The following is a 23622-nucleotide window of genomic DNA, read 5'->3' on the forward strand; positions in this document are numbered from 1 at the left end:
ACTGTAGCCCACCAGGTTCCTCTGTCCATGGGATTTTTCAGGCAAGAATACTGGAGTTTACTGTAAGCTACTGGTAGAGCTAAGACTAGGACCCGGACCTATTTATTTCCAGACTGAATGTATTAGTTATTTATTGTTGTATAAGCAATTACCCCAAAACTTACTGGCTTAGAGTCATTAATAAATATTATTTCATAGTTTCTATGGGTCAGGAAAGTGAATGTCTTTACTGAGTCCTCTGGTTCAGTCTCTCATGACGCTTCAGTCAAGGTATTAGTGAGGGCTGCATTCTCATCTTAGGATTCAGCTGGGAGGATCTGCTTCCAAACTCACTGAACAAATTCACTTGTTAGGATGCTGTTTTTCATAAGCTGTTGGACTAAGAACTTCAGTTCCCCATTAACTATTGGCCAGAGGCCTCCCTGAATTCCTTGTCATATATCATTTTTCATACAGCAGCTCACAAAAAGCTGCTGTATTCTTTCATCAATGTCAATAAGTAAGAGAGCAAGAGAAGGTGAGCAACACCCTGGCCAAAGTCTTTTTCTAATCTAATCTTGGAGATGTCAGATCATCATTTTTGCTGCACCCAGTCATTGAAGTGAGTTACTGTGTATGGCCCACACTCCTGAATACCAAGGGGCAGAAATCCTTAAGACACATCTTAGAAGCTATCTGTACCATACTAATACTTTTCACTATTATTTACTCTTTTCTTCAGCAATCTGGCAGAAATCTCTGGAAGGGAGAAACTTAGGAGATGAAGATTCTGTTCCATAGCTATTCTACTCTGCTTTTGAGTTGGATAAAATACCTCTTCCCTCTAGGAAGTGGGAAGAGCTGGAGGCAGAAAAAGGACACTTTAAGCACCAGAAAGAAGATATCATGGTAATAGCTACTAAATTCTTACTTATTTATTCCTAATACAAAATTTTCTTTCTTCAATTGATTGGTGGATATAATATGATAGAAAAAACAAGAGATTTAATTTAAATCTGAAAACCTGAGACTGATTATGACTTATAATCCCAGACAAGTCACATTCCCTCATGGATCTTCAATCTACACACCTAATCAGCAGGATAACAGTACCAACTTTATAGGATTAATGAATATAAATGTCAACAAAGTCAACAAGATTTTTTTTATAGAGTGACTTAACAAATAAAAAAAATGGGCTTATTAGAAAGTAGGGAAGGTTTGGAAGGGAAAGTGGGAAAAGTTTGTGGATCTCTTCTCCTGGTGTAACCTAAAATATGAAAGAATGTGTATAGATAGCCAATGTGATAAGGCCGGAAACAGAAGTAAGTGTAGATCAATGAGGGGGACGTGCAGGCAATGAGGGTATATTAGCTTGCTAAGGGTGACATGACAAAATGCCACAGACTGTGTTGCTTGAACAAAAAAAAATTATTTTCTCATCATTCTAGAGGCTAGAAGTCCAAAATTAAAGTGTCAGCCAGTTTGGTTTCTTTTGAGGCATCTCTGGTTTGCAGATGGCTACCCTCTTACTGGCACTTCACATGCTTGTCCTTCTGTGCGTTCACATCTTATGGGATCAAATTTCCTCTTCTCATAAGGATACTAGTCAAACTGGATTGAGGCCCACCCTAAAGGCCTCATTTTAACTTAATCATGTCTTTAAAGACCTCATCTCCAAATAGAGTCACATTCTAAAATAATGGGGGTTAGTGCTTCAATGTATGGATTTGGGGTGGGGGCACAATTCAACTCATAATAGATGGAATGCCTAAAAATATTGAGACAATGAATTTATGAGAACTAGGAAGAGATCAGCAGGGTAGCCAGATATAAAATAAATGTATGAAAATCTAGAGCTTTATTAAATATCAATAATGGCCTATTGAAAAAGCACAGTGGAAAAAGACATCGCTCAAAATAGTTATTTATCTTCAGTCCAAGGTGCTTTTGTACAAGGCAGAAAGGAGATGTCTCAAGGCCCAGGGCTTCATTTGGCCACCTTTGCATGGAAAGAGCACAGCTTACAGCCAGAGTCTCATGAAACATCTTATAAAAATATTCCAAGCCTCTTGTCTTTAGACTTCCAACCACAGGAACTCAACCCCAGAGCATGCTGCTGCTGGGTGAGAAATAAAAGCTGTTCCTCTGGTCCTCATTCCTTTGTCAACTAAGCCACATGTTCTCAGAAATCTCCTAGTCCAATCATCTCTGCTCCAACCCAGGGATATGTTAATACAGGAAATATTACCCATCTCCTGCAAAAAAACCCTCTTTTTCTCCTGGCAACCATATCTTGAGATCAGAAGCCAGTCCTAATTTTCCATTTATATCATTAAAATCCTTATTCAGGTGATTTCCTTAGAACAAAGAAGCTCTCTATACTAAAGGACTGTTGATGTTTCCATTTTGTGCCAGATAGAAATTGCTTGCAGCTTGAAGGAATTTTTTTTTAAAGAAAGTTAATTACAGAAGAAATGCATAATAAAATTCAAATAATATAGATAAATCAAGAGTCTTCTTTGTTCACCAATTGACTTCACTTTTCTTCCCATGGATGATCATTGTCAACAGCTTGCTGCAAATAGTTTAAAAACATATAAAATTGTGTGTGTATATGTGTGTACATATGTGTATTGTATTTGTATACATACATATATATATATGTTCACATACATACAGCCCTTAATTTTTACACAGAAAAAATTTCTATCCTTTTACATTTATTTTTTTTATTTTTTATTTTTTTTCCATTTATTTTTATTAGTTGGAGGCTAATTACTTTACATCATTACAGTAGTTTTTGTCATACATTGAAATGAATTAGCCATGGATTTACATGTATTCCCCATCCCGGTCCCCCCTCCCACCTCCCTCTCCACCCAATCCCTCTGGGTCTTCCCAGTGCACCAGGCCCGAGCGCTTGTCTCATGCACCCAACCTGGGCTGGTGATCTGTTTCACCCTAGATAATATACATGTTTCAATGCTGTTCTCTTGAAACATCCCACCCTTGCCTTCTCCCAGAGTCCACAAGTCAGTTCTATACATCTGAGTCTCTTTTTCTGTTTTGCACATAGGGTTATCGTTACCATCTTTCTAAATTCCATATATACGTGTTAATATACTGTAATGGTGTTTATCTTTCTGGCTTACTTTGCTCTGTATAATGGGCTCCAGTTTCATCCATCTCATTAGAACTGATTCAAATGAATTCTTTTTAACGGCTGAGTAATATTCCATGGTGTATATGTACCACAGCTTCCTCATTCATTCGTCTGCTGATGGGCATCTGGGTTGCTTCCATGTCCTGGCTATTATAAACAGTGCTGTGATGAACATTGGGGTGCACGTGTCTCTTTCAGATCTGGTTTCCTTGGTGTGTATGCCCAGAAGTGGGATTGCTGGGTCATATGGCAGTTCTATTTCCAGCTTTTTAAGAAATCTCCACACTGTTTTCCATAGTGGCTGTACTAATTTGCATTCCCACCAACAGTGTATATCCTTTTACATTTAAAAGGCATCTTATATGCATTCTCTTGTTACTTGCTTTTTTCTTCACCTAATAATATGCCTAGAAGATCGCTCCATATCAGTATATATATGTATGTATGTGTAGATTTATACACATATACTTAAGTATCTACTTTTTAATTGCTATAGAACATATCATGGTATAGACATGATTTACTTTATTTGGCTAGTCCCCTAGGGTGTGATATAAGAGGAGAGACTCATATTAGACTTTACAGCAAGCCGACTTTTATGAGTTAAGTCACTGTAACAAGACCGTGAGTCTTGTTAATTTTAAATGCTGCTATGACTATTATGGAAATACTCTTGTGTAGAGATGTAAAGATTTCTCTAGAATAGATGCCTAACATTAAGATTTTTTGGGTCCAAAAATTTCTCCATTTGCATTTTTAATAAATCAGCTTTAAAATTTTTTGTTTGTTTTCATTTCTACACTCTGGGGTTCAAAAATCTTCAGGTCTGAATTTCTGCATGGGCAGTTCAGACACAGCCCCTCATTTCCTCTCACAGTTTATGGGTGCCTACAGGAATTCTAGATTGCATTGCTAATTTTTTTTTTAAACTTTAAGTTTTGTATTGGAGTATAGCTGATTAACAACACTGTGATAATAAAGGAACTCAGCTATACATATATATGTATCCATTCTTCCCCAAACTCCCCTCTCACCCAGACTGCCACGTAACATTGAGCAGAGTTCCTTGGCTATACAGTAGGTCCTTGTTGGTTATTCATTTTAAATATAGTAGTGTGTAGATGTCAATTTTGAACTCCTTGGGTTGCATCATTTAGTTTGTCACAATTTTCTTCTTCAGACTAGACCTTAGAACCAAGACCTGGTTGCTCACTCATACTCTCAGTCTAAAGTCTTCCTTAGAGATGCAGTGACCTCATGATAACTGCCCTCTGTTTTCTGATTAGAGCTCAAAGTTCAGTTCAGTTCAGTTGCTCAGTCGTTGAGCCCAAAGAGTTGCTCAGTCCAACTCTTTGCGACCCCATGACTGCAGCACCCCAGGCCTCCCTCAGTTCAGTTCAGTCAGTTCAGTTCAGTCACTCAGTCATGTCTGACTCTTTGCAACCCCATGAATCGCAGCACACCAGGCCTCCCTGTCCATCACCAACTCCTGGAGTGTACTCAAACTCATGTCCATCGAGTTGGTGATGCCATCCAGCCATCTCGTCCTCTGTTGTCCCCTTCTCCTCCTGCCCCCAATCCCTCCCAGCATCAGGGTCTTTTCCAATGAGTCAGCTCTTCACATCAGGTGGCCAAAGTACTGGAGTTTCAGCTTCAGCATCAGTCCTTCCAATGAACACCCAGGACTGATCTCCTTCAGGATGGAATGGTTGGCTCTCCTTTCAGTCCAAGGGACTCTCAAGAGTCTTCTCCAACACCACAGTTCAAAAGCATCAATTCTTCAGTGCTCAGCTTTCTTTATAGTCCAACTCTCACTTCCATACATGAACACTGGAAAAACCATAGCCTTGATTAGACTGACCTTTGTTGGCAAAGTAATGTCTCTGCTTTTTAATATGCTGTCTAGGTTGGTCATAACTTTCATTCCAAGGAGTAAGCGTCTTTTAATTTCATGGCTGCAATCACCACCTGCAGTAATTTTGGAGTCCAGAAAAATAAAGTCAGCCTCTGTTTCCCCATATATTTCCCATGAAGTGATGGGACCGGATGCCATGATATTAGTTTTCTGAATGTTGAGTTTTAAGCCAACTTTTTCACTCTCCTCTTTCACTTTCATCAAGAGGCTAAACTTCTTTGCTTTCTACCCTAAGGGTGGTGTCATCTGCATGTCTGAGGTTATTGGTATTTCTCCCTGCAATCTTTATTTCAGCTTGTGCTTCATCCAGCCCAGTGTTTCTCATGATGTACTCTGCATATAAGTTAAATAAGCAAGGTGACTATATACAGCCTTGACATACTCCTTTCCCGATTTGGAACCAGTCTGTTGTTCCATGTCCAGTTCTAACTGTTGCTTCCTGACCTGCATACAAATTTCTCAAGAGGCAGGTCAGGTGGTATTCCCATCTCTTTCAGAATTTTCCAGTTTGTTGTCAAAGGCTTTGGCATAGTCAATAAAGCAGAAATAGATGTTTTTCTGGAAATCTCTTGCTCTTTCGATGATCCAATGGATATTGGCAGTTTGATGTCTAGATCCTCTGCCTTTTCTAACTCCAGCTTGAATATCTGGAAGTTTACAGTTCATGTGCTGTTGAAGCCTAGCTTGGAGAATTTTGAGAATTACTTTACTAGCGTGTGAGATGTGCAATTGTGTGGGAGTTTGAGCATTCTTTGGCATTGCCTTTCTTAGGGATTGGAATGAAAACTGACCTTTTCCAGTCCTGTGGCCACTGCTGAGTTTTGCAAATTTCCTGGCATATTGAGTGCAGCACTTTAACAGCACCATTTTTTAGGATTTGAAATAGCTCATCTGAAATTCCACCACCTCCACTAGCTTTGTTCATAGTGATGCTTCTTAAAGCTCACTTGACTTCGCATTCCAGGATGTGCGGCTCTAGGTAAGTGATCATTCTATCATGATTATCTGGATCATGAAGATCTTTTTTGTTCAGTTCTTCTGTGTATTCTTGCCACCTCTTCTTAATATCCTCTGCTTCTGTTAGGTCCCTACCATTTCTGTCCTTTATTGAGCCCATCATTGCATGCAATATTCCCTTGGTATCTCTACTTTTCTTGAAGAGATCTCTAATCTTTCCCATTCTGTTATTTTCCTCCATTTCTTCGCACTGATCACTGAGGAAGCCTTTCTTATCTCTTCTTGCTATTCTTTGGAACTCTGCATTCATATGGGTATATCTTTTCTTTTCTCTGCTTTTCACTTTTCTTCTTTTCATAGCTATTTGTAAGGCCTCCTCAGACAGCCATTTTACTTTTTTGCATTTCTTTTTCTTGGGGATGGTTTTGATCCCTGTCTCCTGTACAATGTCATGAGCCTCCATCCATAGTTAATCAGGCAGGCACTTTCTATCAGATCTAGTCCCAAGTCTAAGCAGATTTGGGTGTGGCATAAGCTCTCTTTGAGGAGATTGCCATTAACCCCACCACTGAGCTGCCAGAACTTACACAGGACTGGGGAATAGACTCTTGGAGGGCACAAACAGAACCTTGTGCACCAGGACCCGGGAGAAAGGAGCAGTGACCCCACAAAAGACTGACCCAGACTTGCCCGGGAGTGTCCAGGAGCCTCCAGTGGAGGCGTGGGTCAGCGGTGGCCTGCTGCAGGGTTGGAGGCACTGAGTGTAGAAGTAAATGCATGGGATGTTTTGAAGGAGGTCACCATTATCTTCATTACCTCCACCATAGTTTGGCCCCAGGTAAATAGCAGGGAGGGAACACAGCTCCACCCATCAACAGAAAATTGGATTGAAGATTTACTGAGCATGGCCCCAACCCATCAGAACAAGACCCAGTTTTCCCTTCAATCAGTCTCTCCCATCAGGAAGCTTCCATAAGCCTCTTATCCTTCTTCATCAGAGGGCAGACAGAATGAAAATCACAATCACAGAAAGCTAATCAATCTGATCACATGGACTACAGCCTTGTCTAACTCAATGAAACTATGAGCCATGCCGTGTAAGGCCACCCACGATGGATGGGTCATGGTGGAGAGTTCTGACAAAATGTGGTCCACTGGAGAAGGGAATGGCAAACCACTTCAGTATTCTTGCCTTGAGAACCCCATGAACAATATGAAAAGGCAAAAAGATAGGACACTGAAAGATGAACTCCCGAGGTATGTAGATGTCCAATATGCTACTGGAGATCAGCAGAGAAATAAATCCATAAAAAAAAAAGAGACAGAGCCAACGCAAAAACAATACCCATTTGTGGATGTGACTGGTGATACAAGCACAGTCTGATGCTGTAAAGAGCAGTATTGCATAGGAACCTGGAATGTCAGGTCCATGAATCAAGGCAAATTGGAAGTGGTCAAACAGGAGATGGCAAGAGTGAATGTTGACATTTTAGGAATCAGTGAAATAAGATGGACTGGAATAGGTGAATTTAACTCAGATGACCATTATATCTACTACTGTGGGCAGGAATCCCTTAGAAGAAATGGAGTAGCCATTGTAGTCAACAAAAGAGTCCAAAATGCAGCACTTGGATGCAATCTCAAAAACAAGAGAATGATCTCTGTTCCTTTCCAAGGTAAACCATTCAATATCACAGCAATCCAAGTCTATGCCCCTGCCAGAAATGCTGAAGAAGCTGAAGTTGAGTGGTTCTATGAAAACCTACAAGACCTTCCAGAATTAACACCCTAAAAAAATGACCTTTTCATTACAGGGGACTGGAATGCAAAAGTAGGAAGTCAAGAAACACCTGGAGTAACAGGCAAATTTGGCCTTGGAGTACAGAATGAAGCAGGGCAAAGGCTAATAGAGTTCTGCCAAGAGAACGCACTGGTCACAGCAAACACCCTCTTCCAACAACACAAGAGAAGACTGTACACAGGGACATCACCACATGGTCAACACCAAAATCAGATTGATTATATTCTTTGCAGCCAAAGATTGAGAAGCTCTAAACAGTCAGCAAAAACAAGACCAGGAGCTGACTGTGGCTCAGATCATGAACTCCTATTGCCAAATTCAGACTTAAATTGAAGAAAGGAGGGAAAACCACTAGACCATTCAGATATGACCTAAATCAAAGTTCAGTACACTGTTTATACTTTGAAGTTGATTTATAGGCACATAGCTTGGTACAACTGAAACAAATCAGAATGAATATCAGCTTTATATTTCATTTCTAGCTCTACCACCTCTGTTAGACCTGAGCCTCAAGGATGCCAAGTTCTTCCCAGGGGTGATGTAGGTGTGAATCTTCCCAAACGCAGGTCCAAGATTTTCTCCTGCCTGCCACTTGTCCACTGAAGGCTGGTAGCTGTAGTTGACTCTCTCAATTCCACTAGCAAAATCTTCTACATTTAGGTCTTCCCCAGACCTGTACTCTGGAGCAAGTACCTTAAGTTTGCTTCCTGCTTGGATTAGTGTTATTCCAAGGTTGGAAAGACATTGCTTCCCTGACTCCATCCTTTTCTGAGAATCTCCTTATTATGCTCTAAGAGTGTCACCTCACCAGAAGTAATCCCTCTTCTGGTCTGATCAGCTTTCTCAAATATGAATCAATAGTAACAAGGTGTCTGCATTTATAATAAGAGCCATTCTAGCCTCCATGAAAAATTTAGCATATAATTAAGAAAGGATGTATAACTAATAAATGTATGTATTTAATGGACATGAATTTGAGCAAACTCTCGGAGACAGCAAAGGTAAGGGAAGCCTGGTGTGCTGTGGTCCATGAGGTCACAAAGAGTAAGACACAACTTAGCGAATAAACAGCAACAACAAAAAGCTATTTATTGAAAAGCAGAGGACTTTGCTGACAAAGGTCCGTATAGTCAAAGCTGTGGTTTTTCCAGTAGTCACATATGGTTGTGAGAGTTGGACCGTAAAGCAGTCTGAGCACTGAAGAATTGATGCTTTTGAACTATGGTGCTAGATAAGACTCTTGAGAGTCCCTTGGACTGCAAAGAGGTCAAATCATTCAATCCTATTGGAGATCAACCCTGAATATTCATTGGACGGATTGATGCTGAAGCTGAAGCTCCAATACTTTGGCCACCTGCTGTGAAAAACTGACTCATTGGAAAAGACCCTGATGCTGGGAAAGATTGAGGACAAGAGAAAAAGTTGGGGGCAGACAGTAGATTAGATGATTGGATGGCACTACTGACTCAATGGACATGAGTTTGAGCAAACTCAGGGAGGTAGTGAAAGACAGGGAAGCCTGGCGTGCTGCAGTTCATAGGGTCACAAAGAGTCAGACATGACTTAGTGATTGAACAGTAATATTTATCAAATATTTATTATGTAATTCAGATAGATGTTGAGGATACTATGGTTGGCGAGAAAGAAATAAATAAACCAAAACCATGATCTCCAGGCTCGTGAAGCTTGCAGTCAGAGAATCATATAAGAATTGAATCACAAGGGAATTCCCTGGTAGTCCAGTAGTTAAGACTCTGCACTTCCACTGGGTTCAATCCCTGGTTGGGGAACTAAGATCCCATAAGCTGCATAATGTAGCCCAAAAAACCCCCAAAAAACCAGAATCACAAATTTGAGCAGTGATGTTAAAGAGCACACACGTATGTTGAGAGCATGAAAGTGGATCTGACCAATCCAGCAGTGGGAAAGTAGTGGTAAGGCCAGCTGCCCTAACACTGTCCCTTCCTCACAGTTCTTTTTCTGAGTTTGGTTGGAACCAGGGAGTCTAGAGTTTTCAAACTCTAGTTCAGTGCCATTTTCCACTCCATCATGTGAACTTGACCCTCATTTTCTTATCTAAATGTAAGAGGCTGGTCTAGCAGAACTCTGAAGTCCCCTCAAACTGCCATGTCCTTAATGGTCCTCTTTCTTACGGAGACATGTGGTCACTTGCCATCAGCATTACCTCCATCCAACTCCATCCATTCAATACAGACTTGTTGAGCAACTATTATGTGCCAGGCACAATACCAGGGCTGGAAACACAGCAGAGCACGAACATTATACTATCTGCCCTTGCGGGAGTGGCCAGACCTGGAATACCAGTTTGGGTTAATATAGTCCTCCTCTTGTTTCTTTGGCCAAATTGATGCATTTAGAATTTATATATTGTGAACTAAACAAAATTGGAAACTCCTGATGTCTCCTGAAGGGCCCAGGGCACTGGTTTATATTTTCCCACTATGTATCATGCCCTTTGTGATTCCCTACCTCTTTGGTGTTGATGCCCTGTGTACTTAAAGGCTTGTAAGCTGAAAGGCACAAATGGTATTAGGACCACTCATTCAATAAAAGGACGTCCGTAGCACAGTGGCCTTGTACTCCCAAGACATTTGCGGAACTTTGGTTGCTGTCCTAGATGGATGTGGGAAATCATACAGTTTTGGGTACAGAGTAAACATTCAATAACCTCCCATTGATTTAGTGTGAAGAATATTGTCCCAATCTGAGAGGTCCTGTAGTGAGCAACACAGAGAGACAGACCTGATGATGGGTCTGTCTTTGGGGAAATTGCATTCTGTTAGGACCATGAGGCCATATCCCAGTAATTATAATATTATTGTATTCAGGGAGGACTTCTTTTTTTAAAAATTAATTTATTTATTTTTAATTGAGGATAATTGCTTCACAATACTGTGTTTTTTCTGCCAAACATTAACATGAATCAGCCATAGGTATACCTATTCCCTTCCCTCTTAAACCTCCCTCCCAACTCCCTCCCCATCCCACCCCTCTGGGTTTTTACAGAGCCCCTGTTTGAGTTTCCTGAGCCATACAGCAAATTCCCATTGGCTATCTATTTTACTTATAGTAGTGTAAATATTTCCATGGTACTCTCTCGATACATCCCACTCTCCTTCCTCCCTCACTCTGTGTCCTTAAGTCTGTCCTCTATGCCTGTGTCTCCATTGCTGCCCTGAAAATAGGCTCATCAGTCCTGTCTCTCTAGATTCCATATATATGCATTATTATATTTGTTTTTTTTCTTTCTGACTTACTTCATTCTGTATAATAGGTTCTAGGCTCATCCACTTCATTAAAACTAAAATGTGTTCCTTTATATGGCTAAGTAATACTTCATTGTATATAAGTACCACAGCTTCTTTATCCATTCATCTGTCAATGGACAGATAGATTGCATCCATAGATTGCTTCCAATCTAGATAGATTGCTTCCGTGTCGTAACCATTGTAAACAGTACTGCAAAGAACACTGGCGTACACATGTCTTTTTCAATTTTGGTTTCCTCAGGGTATATGCCTAATAGTGGGATTGCTGGCTCATATGGTGTTAGGGAGGACTTCTTGATGGGCAAACACACTGAACTGGAAACTCAGAGCTGATATAGCCCATTCATTTCTGGCTGGATGATTAGGAAAAGATTCTTGGGCCATGTGTTAAAATATAAGAGGAATATTAGAAAATATTATAGAAACAAAAGAGGTCTCTTTCCAGAGGGGAGTTTCCTCTGGATCTCTGACCTCATTATCTTGCAGTTGAAACCATGAAAAGTCAAGTTAACTCAGAAGGAGGAGGAGCTCCATCACCCCTGGGAGGGGTGGGTCTCTCCCACCAGTGGGGGTCTCTCCCACTTGTTTTCTATCTGTTCTGAAGGGATGAGGGCAGTCTGTGCCATGGGCAGCAAAATGAAAAAGAGGGCCCCAGGGTGGTTCTGTGAGGGTCCTTTGACATTTTGAGTGTCTTTTAGTTGGAGGCATGGAAGATGGGACTTCATTAAGCTCAAATAGCTTTAAAAATGAAGTTTTAATTAAACGTTACACTAACAGAAATAAGAAAGAAACATCTTTCTTTTTCCAAGTCTCCACTCTTTGTCCACACCTGTCCCCCCTCCCAGGGCGCCTCCACCAGCCCTTGCAACACGCCAGGCTGGGCACCAGGCCCGTCTTTCTTAGATGAAATCCAGGCTGCCAGGTCACCCCGCCCACCACTGTCCCCCCAGCAGGAGGCCCCACCCTGGCCTCTCCTGGGAGATACAAAGGGCTTCTGTGACTCAGGCTGGAGTTCACAATCCTCCTCTTTCTTTCTAACAACGCAGACAGAGGCCGTGGGGCTCATCTCGTGGTGGTAACCCTGCCTCGCTCACTCTGTCACGAACAGCACGGAGCTTTTCACTCCTTGGTCCCTGGGGCCACCCCTCTAGATCTCCATACTTATTTGCTCCTGGATAGACATTTTTGCAGGAATTTCAGGGATCCCTGTTTGTTTCCATCTGAAGAGGAGGGGAGCGGGATCAGGGCTGGTTTGGAGGGGAACTAGTATTTATAAAATATTAATGAAACACCTATACCGGGTATGGTGTGAGCTGTTTTGCATATAGATTTCACACAGATTCTCACGGAGGTCTTTGAAGGAGGTGTTCTTAATCTAATTTTATACGAGTGACAGAGGCTCAGAGAAGTCAGGAAACTTGTTCAGGATCATGCTATTGTTCAGTAGTTGTTTCAAGATTTGAGTCTAAAACAGGCTGATGCCAAAAGCCTTTGGTTTTTCTGTTATAATTCTTTGCTTAGGGTTTGAATTTACTGGCTCTGCTTTTACTGGATCAAAAGAGTTGAGAAATATTGCCTCCTGCTCCTTCCTGTCTCTCATCCTCAAGCATTCTAGCATGCTCATATCAAAATCCCCCTTCACCTTGGACACTGGTGTGGTCTGGTTTTGGAGACCCTGGGGCCTTGTGGGGGCATCAGAGGACAAAGTTCTAGTCCAGCCTCTGTCACTAGCTGGGCCACTTTTTCCAGTCTCTAGACCTTAATTCCTCCACCTATAAAAGTCCACAGCTTAGTGGTTAAGCACACAGACACAGAACAGACGTCTGGTTTGAATTTCAGCTCTGTTGCTCATCAGCTGCATGACTTTGAACAAATAGCTTGATTTTTCTGTGTTTCACTTTCTCACACCTGAAACAAAGGTCATAATAGTATCTACTGTATGGGATTGGGCTGAGAGTGAAAGAAGCTCTTAGAGAGTATCCAGCATAAGCATTTTACAAGTACTGCTATGACTATTATTGTTCTTAGATGTACAAATGTCCAAAAAAACACAGAATTGAAAGCTGGGTGCCACCACCTTGAATTTATCTTCTCTCCTTTTTTACTTGTGTGTGTGATAGAGAACTGGAAAAGCTGAAGCTAGTTGGTGGGCTTTATTCATCTCTGCAGAGCTGGCTTAGCACAGGGCCTGGTTTAGTAGGTATGGCTCTAAAGGAACCAAGCAGGGAGTATAGGGAATGACGAGTTCCTGAGCTGTGAAAATCCAGCGGAGCCTTGGCCAGCTGTCCAATAGAAATATAATGCGAGTCACATTTGTGGTTTTCAGTTTTCCAGTAACCACACTTAAGCAAATAAGAAACGTGCAGAATGAATTTTAGTTGTTTTTTAAAATCTAAAATGTCTAAGGTACTATTTCAACAACCAATGTGAAAAAATATTAGTGAGATATCTTATATTCCTTTTTTGTTTTTTAAAATAATTTTATCTTTTATTTTTGGCTGTGCTGAGTCTTCATTGCTGCTCTGGCTTTTCTCTAGTTGCAGCAAGCAGGGCCAGTTGCGTGTGGTGTGCAGGCTTCTCATTGCAGCGGCTTCCCTCGTGTGGAGCACAGACTCTAGGGCACTCGGGCTTCAGGAGCTGGGGCATGTGGACTCATTATTTGTGGTTTCCGGGCCCTAGAGCACAGGCTCAGTAGTTGAGGCACATGGGCTTAGCTGCTGTGCGGCATGTGGGCTCTTCCTGGATCAGGGATAGAACCCGTGTCTCCTGCGCTGGCAGGTGGATTTTTACCACTGAGCCACCAGGGAAGCCCCTCACATTCTTTTTTTGTTCATGCTAAGTCTTTGAATCCAAATATGTATGTTACAGTGAGAACACATCTCATTTCAAATTAGCCGAATCTCGAGTGCTCAGTAGCTTCATGTGGCCAGTAGCTTCTATAGTAAACAGCCTAGACCCAAACCCTGGGGAGCTTCTCTCTGCTAAACCAGCCAGAACATATTTTGCTTCCTGGATGTCTGGAGTGGAAGGAGGGTAAGAGGGAAGTCATTCTTCCTGACAGGGGACGAGAGTCCTCCTGAGGCCAGGGCCGCCTCCTTGCATCCCAAATCGGCATCATTGTACTTTTTCATAGAGATCACGGTCTCCCTCTGGACTTTTCCCTAGAATCTACAACTCCCAGGCATGTTTATTTCTCCTGAGCCATGAGTATAAAATGTGCACACCAGAGAATGGGCCTGGTCATCCCCGTTGCGGCAGCCCCGCATATGGCTCTGTGACTCTGTCCTTGCCCTCCCTTTTGCTGTTAATTCTTTCAATGTGATGAAAATATTCTATGTGGGGAAAAAATGGGGTGGCGAATGATGCCAATTTATGGTTCTGGCAGTGAAAGTAAACTGTATGTGATGGGTTCAAAGCAAAGTCTTCATAATAAGATGGCAATTTTACAGGAAAAACTGCATCACGTAAGGGTGTTCACACATTTCAGGATTCAAGAGAGTGGCTGTTGTGTGTGCAGGATGCTGAGTTTTTACCCTGTGAGTGAGTTTTCTGGAACTGCCAGCATCACAGGGAAGTTGTTTCCTGCCTTCTATAGTGGACACTGCTGTGCCTGGCTGCTTGGCATACCTCTTTCTTTCTTTGGTAACAGTCCCTCAGTTTTCCTTCTAGGATCATCCCTACCCCACTGTAACACGAGCTTGACCATCATTTTCTCTCTTCTGGCATGCTGACTTTTTAGTGCAGTGATGTAAGGATGGAAACAATTGGAGCCATTTCAATGCATAACAGGTGCCTTTGAGTTGTGCCTCCTTCCAGCATGGCTCTCATCTTGGGGTCTACTTGTCCAGTTTTTCCTTTTATTCCCCGAGCAATTTCACAGCCTTCCAATAGATTCCATTTCCCTCTCTTTTAAGTTGGCTGGTATCTGTTTCTGTTGTTGGTTGCCAAATGTACACCTTGAGCCACAGGTGGGCTGTAATCTGGCCCAGGATCTGCAGCCAAGGGGAGCAAACAGAAAAGGAAAAGGGGAGAGGAGATATTGAGTGGTCAGACCAGAGATTCTGTTTCAAGCCTCCAGGGATGGCAATGGTGGGATCACTGTTCACAGAGCACTTTCTCACCTCTTACTTCCTTCTTTTCATAACCTGGGCAAGTACAGTCCCCATGTTCTGAAGTGGTGCAGACTAGCTGTGGTTCAGAGGGGCAGAGAAAGCCCTCTATTCACGTCTTATGGTGCTGCTGCCTTCTGCTCCTGAAAGAGAAGTCAGAGAGATGGGCACTGTTGGGCTACATTTCTTTAATCTAGTCCTTTAGAATCTGAGGACTTTTTCCTTTCTCTTTTTTTAAAAGATTGTAAGGCATCTTCAAACAACCCAATCAAAAAGTGGGCAGAAGACCTAAACAAACATATCTCAAAGGAGACATACAGATGGCCCATAAACACATGAAAAGGTGCTCAATTTTGCTCGTTAATAGAGAAATGCAAATCGAAACTACAGTGGGATCACCTCACACCAGTCAGAGTGGTCATCATCAAAAAAAAAATCTATAAACAATAAATGCTGGAGAGGTTATGGAGAGAAGGGAACCCTCTAGCATTGTTGGTAGGAATGTAAATTGATACAGCCACTATGGAAGGCAATATGGAGATTCCTTTAAAAAGTAGGAATAAAACTACCATATGACCCAACAACCCCACTATTGGGCATATACCCTGAGAAAAAGATAATTGAAAGAGACACGTACCCCAATGTTCATTTCAGCACTATTTACAATAGCTAGGACATGGAAGCAACGTAGATGTCCACTGACAGATAAATAGATAAAGAAGTTGTGGTGCGTGTATACAAAGGAATATTACTTAGTCATATAAAGGAACATATCTGAATCATTTCTAATGAGTTGGATGAACCTAGAGCCTATTATACAGAGTGAAGTAAGTCAAAAAGAGAAAAACAAATATTGTGTATTAATGCTTGTATATGGAATCTAGAAAGATGGCGCTGATGAACCTATTTGCAGGGCAGAAACGGAAACACAGACAGAGAACAGGCTTATGGACATGGATGGGTGGGGGAGGAAGGAGAGGGTGAGACTAAGGAAGAGAATAGATGGAAGCATACATTACCAAATGTAAAATAGATAGCCAGGAGGAATTTGCTATATGACTCAGGTAACTTGGCATTCCAGAGGGGTGGGATGGGGTGGGAGGTGGGAGGGAGGGAGTTTCAAGAAGGAGGGGACATATGTATACCTATGGCTGATTCACACTGATGTATGACAGAAACCAACAAATATTGCAAAGCAATTATCTTTCAATTAAAAATAAGGAATTAAAAAGAAAAAAGAATTGCAAGACATCTTAGAGAGAACTCCAGAGAGGGACAATGAATTACTGTGGAAGCTTAGGCAGAGCTGACCTGGATCTGCTCTTTGAGCTTCTTAATGGAAGGTTCTAGATCTCTACTCTCAGTGTGGTCCCTGAACCATCAGTGTCAGAGCCACCTCGGAGCATCTTAGAAATGCAGAATTTCAGGCCCATTCTGGACCAACTGAATTGGAATCTGCATTTCATCAGATTGATTCCAGGTGTTTCTGTGCATGTGAAAGTTTCAGAAGCATTTCATATCCCTCATGTGATGTTGTTCTTCCGTGTTCCTGAAGGAAACAGGAAGTTGATAAATCAAGGTCCAGTTTCTAGTCCCTCTGAGATGCTCTCCCTGCTTCAGAGCTCCTATGGTTTCCCTTGTGGCTCAGCTGGTAAAGAATCCACCTGCAATGCAGGAAACCCTGGTTTGATTCCTGGGTCGGGAAGATCTGCTGGAGAAGGGATAGGCTACCCACTCTAGTGTTCTTGGGTTTCCCTTGTATCTCAGCTGGTAGAGAATTTACCTGCAATGTGGGAGACCTGGGTTCAATCCCTGGGTTGGGAAGATCCCCTGGAGAAGGGAAAGGCTACCCACTCCAGGATTCTGGCCTGGAGAATTCCATGGACTGGATAGTCCACGGAGTCACAGAGAGTCAGACACGACTGAGCTACTTTCACTTTTGGGAATGGTCCCTGCAAATTGTGAAAGACAAGTTCTTTGTATGTCTTTTCGATAAAAACCACCTGCATGTTAGACCTAAGACTTAATAACTGGTTAATTACAGAGATACTTGCTTGCTGTTAATGGAAAAAATAAACATGATCGTAATCAGTGAGTTTATTAATCCATCTTCAGTCCTTTTCATTGACATCCTTGCTCAGATTTTATTTTTCAAAACATATTGTATTAGGAGTTGGATTCATTGATTTGTTTCACAAGAAACCAGGGCTGGTGTATCCTGATGGGATCCTTTTGCCCCTCACTTGGGGATGACTTGGCTCCTGCTCCCAGGAGTTCACAGTCTCATTGGAGAGATAAGATCATCCTCAATGCCTTTATTTTATGGGAGAACAAAATAAGCCACAGGGAGATGTAGCACTTCCTGATCTCAAGGCCTGACCTGTGCAAAGGGATGGGAGAGATTGGAGGCCCTAGGTCACGATGGGAATCCAGAACTCTCTGGGGAGTGAGGGGTACTTGGGAATCCACAGGTGTGCTATCCGGAGACTAAGGCAGGAAGCAGGGTCATGAGTTGGGCCAGATGACACAATGATGTTTAAAAGGCCAGTAGAAAGGGAAAGAGGTGTGGGTGGCCAACTCAATTCAAGGTCTATAGCTTACAGTATTTTATATTCTGACAAGCTCCCTGTATGGTTAATATTATGTCTGATGTTTTATAAATAAGGAAGATGGAAAATCTACCTAAGATCACCTGGCTGGTAGAATTATTGCCCATCTGCTTTAGCTTACCCACAAGCTGCCCAGAGAGGCCTGGGCAGGCTTGGTCCCTGAGGTCAGGCTTGGTTCCAGCAATGGTAAAGCTGGGCCTGAGGAAGAGATGAGATGGCCCCAGCAGCAGGAGCAGATGGATACAAAGGCTTGAAATAAGGCAGGACTGAGAGATGGATCAAGATCACAATGTGGGAGGAGTTAGAGCTGACAGGACCTGGACTTGTCAGGGTTCAGTCCTGAACCTTCCCCCGGGGCTGTGCTTTGTGGAGAGAGTTGTCACTTGACCACTTCTGGGACCCTGAGCTGAGGGCAGGTATGGCTGCTGGGCTCAAGTCAGGGAGAAGCCTCACGCTGGGACTGAGGGATGGCTGGAGAGGGAGGGCAGCTTGGGGGCCCGGAAGTGAAGAGAGGTTCTCTTGAAGCTCAACAACCAGCTTCCTCACACATCAGCCTGTGAGGTGGACAGGCCTGGTGACCAGGACCTGGTACTCCTAGAGGTTTGGTTCTTCCCCTGGGAGGGCCTGGTGCATGAAGGCTCAGATTGCAGAGCCAGGCTGTGCCGTCCTCTGGCTGACCCTGACAGCTGAGCCCCAGGCCTTGTTGTCTGACTTGCAGCGACTACCCCGGGGCGCTGAGAGTCCTCTTCCAGCTGCAGCTGCTGGGCCTTCATTTCCTCACACGGCCCTGAGCAGTTCTCCAGAACTTCCTGTTTGCCTGTGGTGCACAGACCCAGCCGGCCCCAGCCGGGGTGATCTGGCCAGGCCCGAGGAGAGAGGTGGGAGTCAGCCCCGTTCTCCCCTAGCTCCTCTGGGCTCTCTCCACCCACACACACAACCTCGGGGACCACTCCCACAAGACCCCGACACCAGTGGAGCCGAGGCCCCGAATCCAAGTTAGCTCACCAGAAGGTCAAGCTGACCCACAGGGCTTGTGGTCAAATCTTTAATTTTTTTTTTTTAAACTTTTTAAATTTTTGACTTTCCAAAAAGGCTGCGTTAAGCGATGACCTAAGGACATGGCGTTCCAGAGAAAACTGGAGAGAGGAACAAATTTCCGTCGGTGAGGGAGACGGAGAAAAAGCAGACAGGGGGTGAGGTCTTGGGGTGTCACAAGCCCCCTGTGCCCGTCCCCTCTGGGCGCCTGCCTCGTGGGGGCTGGGCCGGCGGGAGCTGTCAGCAGGCAGCCAGAATGAACGTTCCTGGAGGGCAGCGACCAAGTCAACACCAGAGCTGGAAAACGTCCAGCCTGCGGGCCTGGAAAATGTTCTTGCTGCAAAACAGAGTTTTCCGGGTGGCTGCCAATCCTTCCGCACCTGTCTAAGAGGGCACAGAGAAGTCACCAGGCGAGGGTCTAGCCGCCCTGACCAGCCTCGAGCTGTTGAGTTCTGCCTGCCTGTCCTAATCACCAGTTAACATTGTCTTAGAACATTTTGTGTGGGAATTATACTGTCCTGCCAATGACATGAGCACATGCTTTTTTAAAAAAAAATTTTTTTAAAAAAAAATCTATTTTTTGGCTAGGCTGGTCTTCGTTGTTGCTTGCAGGCTTTCTCTAGTGGCGGCAAGTGGGGACTACTCTCTACTTGGGGGGCATGGACTTTGCACTGTGTTGGCTTCTCTTGTTGTGAGCTCTAGAGCTGAACTCATGAACTCAGGAGTTGTGAACTCATGGACTCTAGAGCCCTCGAGCTTCAGGCTTCAGTGGATGCGGCTCATGGGCTCAGTAGTTGAGGTGCGTGGGTCTTGTTGCCCCGCGGCATGTGGAATCTTCCCAGGTCAGGGGTCGAACCTGTGTCACCTGCATTGGCAGGCAGATTCTTAACCGCTGAACCACCAGGGAAATCCTGAACACATGCTTTTGAGTCGAGGGTGCAGGACACCTGAGCAACGTGGTTTGAGGGTCTCTCTACTGGTCACTTCTGAAGGGCCTTTGTGACAAGAAATGAGAGATGGCAGATGGGATGTTAAGGTGACAGGCTATTAGAGGTCTAATGAAGAGATTTTGCATCCCAGGCTGTGCCAGCTGTCACCGTTGGTTTTTCAGAGCTATTCTTCAGCATCCTCTGCCCCTGGATGGCCTGCATCATGTGGGGTCCTTAACCTGCTGCCTTTTGGTTGAGGAAGAGAAACGTTAGGGTACCACTGAGATGAGCAGTGGCTGTGCCCCTTCCCAGTACTGTCTTTACCCAGAGGTCCATCTGCCACCCCCTTGACCGAATACACAGCTTTGAATCTCACAGGGCTCCTGCAACACTGTTCCACCCCTTGGCCTCTGCAGAGACATCATTGCCAGGCTCTAGAGGTCTTGTCTCTGTGAATCCTCTTCATTTGAGTGAAGTCTCTTCATTTGAGTTTCTTCCAGGATCTGCTTTCCTGAAGGGATCCTGATGGACCTGGGAATAATATCTCCATGGTTAACATGGGAAATAATATTCCTGTATAAGAAATAATAAGTTTCTTGAGGGAAGCACATTTCACACTGCTTCGTTGTGCTATTGACTCTTCCCTAGGTTGTCTTTGCACAGCTTGGAAATCAGAAAGATGGCAGAGAAAAGGCAAAGTGGGGAGCACGGAGCGAGGGCTGAGCTGTGCATGAAAGCATTTGAAGGCTCCCAGGACACAGTCTGAGCAGGCAGTGGCATGGGCAAAAGGTGGGGAGAAGAAGGTGGGGCAGGTTATCAGAAAGCCAGCGGAAGAAACAAAAGATGTGCAGTCCCGACTGTGTTGCATGAGGTCCCACAAACAGCCTCCTGACTTCAGGGTCTGCCTCGGCACAGAGGAATTCCTGGCCTGAGGTCACTCTTTCCTGAGCAGCCTGCTGGGCAGGCGGGGATATAAAGGCTTCGCTATTTCGGCCCCATGTGGGAATTCTAACTGGCTGCACTCCCTGATGGCTGATGAATGAGAAGAATTTATTGCCAGAGCAGCAAAAGCTTGACATTAAAATAACTGGATTTTGTGTGTTTTCAAGGAGCTTTTGGCTTTCTTTACATGGAGGCAGAGGAGCTCCCAAAGGACCCAAGAGAATGTGAGAACTGCTCAGTTCTGATTAGGGATTTCAGCTGAGCTTTGTGGGGTCACGCCGTGGACAAACATCTATTTGGGAATCATCTGAGTCTGAGTCTGGTTCGAAAAACAGGGACAAAGGAATATTTAAGAGATAAAACTGTAGAAGAAGAGGGTTGTGAAGGGAGTATTTTTTCTATTCCCTCTTTACAAAAATGGAAACTGAAAACATTTGGAAGGAAACACAAGTTTAATGAGTTTTGAAGAGTCTGGGTGCCTGATGCTGACTTAGTTCAGGAGCAGTGTGAGCATTCTCTAGGGCTAGGAGGAAAGGCAGGGCAACCTGGAGCATCTTTACTCTTGTTCTGACTTAGGTTTTTCTCATCCTTTCCTGCTACACTGCTAGAATCTGACCCACAGGTGCAGTACTTATTCCCATCCCCACATCCCAGTACCTACACCTCTATGTGGCTCTAAGTCAATGGTCTCATTGAAAATGTGTGGAGCTCTGCAGAAAAAGAGGCTCTCTTTTCTCTTCTTTGTCCCCTGGCCTGGTCCCTCATCTCATAGCACCCCGCCCCTCGCCCCGATCCATGTAGGAAACTTCATGAATGACCTCATGCTCCTCTCATTCCTTCCGGCTTATATCCTCTCCTGGTTGCTTCCCCAGAATCCAGGTGGGTGGCTTGGTTCTGTGGGTGGCTTGGTTTAATGAGTCTCAGTTCCTCTCTGTGCTGCCCTGGTACTGCCTCAGAGGCAACAGGAAGCACTCATTAAGAAAAATATTGCCCCCTCCTGAGCAGTGGATGCTGAGAGGAGGTGTCAGATCCCCGGCCGGAGATGAACCCAAAGTCAAGGTAAAGTGGGGGTGACAGTGAAGGACGGTTCTTCCTTGCGAGTAAGGTCCACCCAGACTGAGTTTCATTTATGACATCAGAGTCACACCATCTGTCTTGAATTTAATCTTCCTTGCCATACTACCTCTGATCTTGTCCATTTAAAACCCAACTTAGCCCATCTCAGACCCACGTTGTCCTCTGCCTAGAATGTGTCCCCATCTTTAAACACCTGCTGATCATGCCCACACAATCAGATTAGAAGCACTGAGGGAGAAAGTTTATCTCATGGTTTGAATTTAGGAGATCATGGTTTTAAGCTTCTTGACAAAACCAGCTTGCCACCTTTGGCTCATAACTGGCACTCTGATGGGGAGAAAGACAGTACATTGAGACCACTAAGACCTATATATGGTGATGGTGCATGGTCAGAGTGCACACAGATGAGAGAGTTGTTAAATACAAATTACACTGATATCATCCAAACCACATTTAATAGTTTCATAGGTTTCATACCTGCTAATTCTTCCCCCTAAGCCTGCCCAGCTCAGGAACCCATTTTCCAGCCAAAAGATCAAATGACACTGAAATTCAGCTTTCAAAATTTTTATTGAGATGTTGGGGAGAAACAGCCAACATATACATTCCTTATTTCGTCATGATTGGCCTTTTATCCACATGATAAGTTCTTCTCTGGCTTTGGTCTAACTTCAGGTCTCCTTGGCAGTCCCCCTTCTGTTCGGTTGCTGCCTGGTGTCCTTCAAAGTCCACCAGGGCAGAGCCCGCTGGTGGAGTCACACGTGGGAGCGGAAATTGCGATTGGCTGTAGGGAAAGGACAAGTATGCAACAGGAACACCAGTTAGAACATTCACTGAAGATTAATGAACCCCATTCATCCTCTTCCTGCCCAGATGGGAACCTAGTTGAGAAGGAAATTCTCAGGCTGAGGTTTCAGGGTCCTATGAGAGCAAACTCCAAGAAGAAAGGCCCTCAGGACAACAATGTCCCCCGCTTGACTGCTCTCCCACTCATCCCTCACTCACCATCATCACACCGTTTTCTACTCTTCAGGCTGCTCTTCCGGTGTTTTCTTTTGCTGCCACCTCTCTTGACTCCCTTGTGAGGAGTTCTGTTCTTGCCCCTCCTCATGCCCTGACTCTTTAATTTGCGGCTGGTCGACATTGTACTTTCGGCCAAGATGAGGGGCTTTGCAGGACTCAGGGGCCAGAGTCTGGGTATTTAAGGCCTTAGCCATTATGACTGTGAAGAGGGCGGGGCTTAGCAGATGGGCAGGGCTCCATTGTGACGTCACTAGGCTTTGTTACACTTAGGTAATATATGTGAAATTAGCTGATCCCTCTAATGCAGCTCAAGGCTACCCTCAATGTTGTAGTCTTTTTTTTTTTTTTTAATGATAAATGAGGTTTTCCAGATAGGTGTACCTAAATTCCAGCCCTGTGTTGGGCACCTGGAGAGTACAAGAGGCATTAAAAGAGCTATCTCCTGCCTGTAGGAAATTTAATAGTTGGTGTGTATATGCATCACATTTAAGTCTTATGGCGTTGGGAAATGACAAATGTTTGTCTGTAAGGACTTGACTCTAGGAAATCCAATTCAATATGACTAAAACATAAATATTCTTTCTCTTTCATCTAAATCAAATTTTCTTGACCCGAGCACTGCTGAGACTGTGGGCTAAACATGTGGGACTATCGTTACTAACAAACAAAATTTCACTGAGTAGATTTGAAGATCTAATTAGCATCAGGCAGCATCTCACCTGGTGGGCAGAGAGACACTGCAAGGCCTACACCACATGGAAGGCTTTCATAGTAGGGAGAGCGGGACAAG

At 43.8% G+C, this 23622-nt stretch overlaps 1 protein-coding gene and 1 long non-coding RNA gene across 2 annotated transcripts in view; one reads left to right on the forward strand and one right to left on the reverse strand.

Moving 5' to 3' along the window:
• LOC139032185 (uncharacterized) overlaps positions 1 to 23622 on the forward strand; it is a 230336-nt gene that overhangs the window by 151833 nt on the left and 54881 nt on the right. The window lies entirely within an intron of this gene.
• TNP1 (transition protein 1) lies at positions 22361 to 23020 on the reverse strand. Its single transcript, XM_070458436.1, has 2 exons — positions 22815 to 23020; positions 22361 to 22593 (listed from the first exon to the last, which is right to left on the reverse strand). Exons 1-2 carry the CDS (start codon positions 22951 to 22953, stop codon positions 22565 to 22567), a joined length of 168 nt encoding a protein of 55 aa, XP_070314537.1. The 5' UTR covers positions 22954 to 23020; the 3' UTR covers positions 22361 to 22564.

The sequence above is a fragment of the Odocoileus virginianus genome, chromosome 30 (genome assembly GCF_023699985.2).
Source record: "Odocoileus virginianus isolate 20LAN1187 ecotype Illinois chromosome 30, Ovbor_1.2, whole genome shotgun sequence".
In the NCBI taxonomy this organism is placed as follows: domain Eukaryota; kingdom Metazoa; phylum Chordata; class Mammalia; order Artiodactyla; family Cervidae; genus Odocoileus; species Odocoileus virginianus.

Coding starts and splice junctions, on each gene's coding strand:
- TNP1 (XM_070458436.1), bottom strand. CDS start 22,953: ATGTCGACCAGCCGCAAATTAAAGAGTCAGGGCATGAGGAGGGGCAAG. Junction 22,594..22,814: donor TAGAAAACGGTGTGATGATG/GTGAGTGAGGGA, acceptor CTTTCCCTACAG/CCAATCGCAATTTCCGCTCC.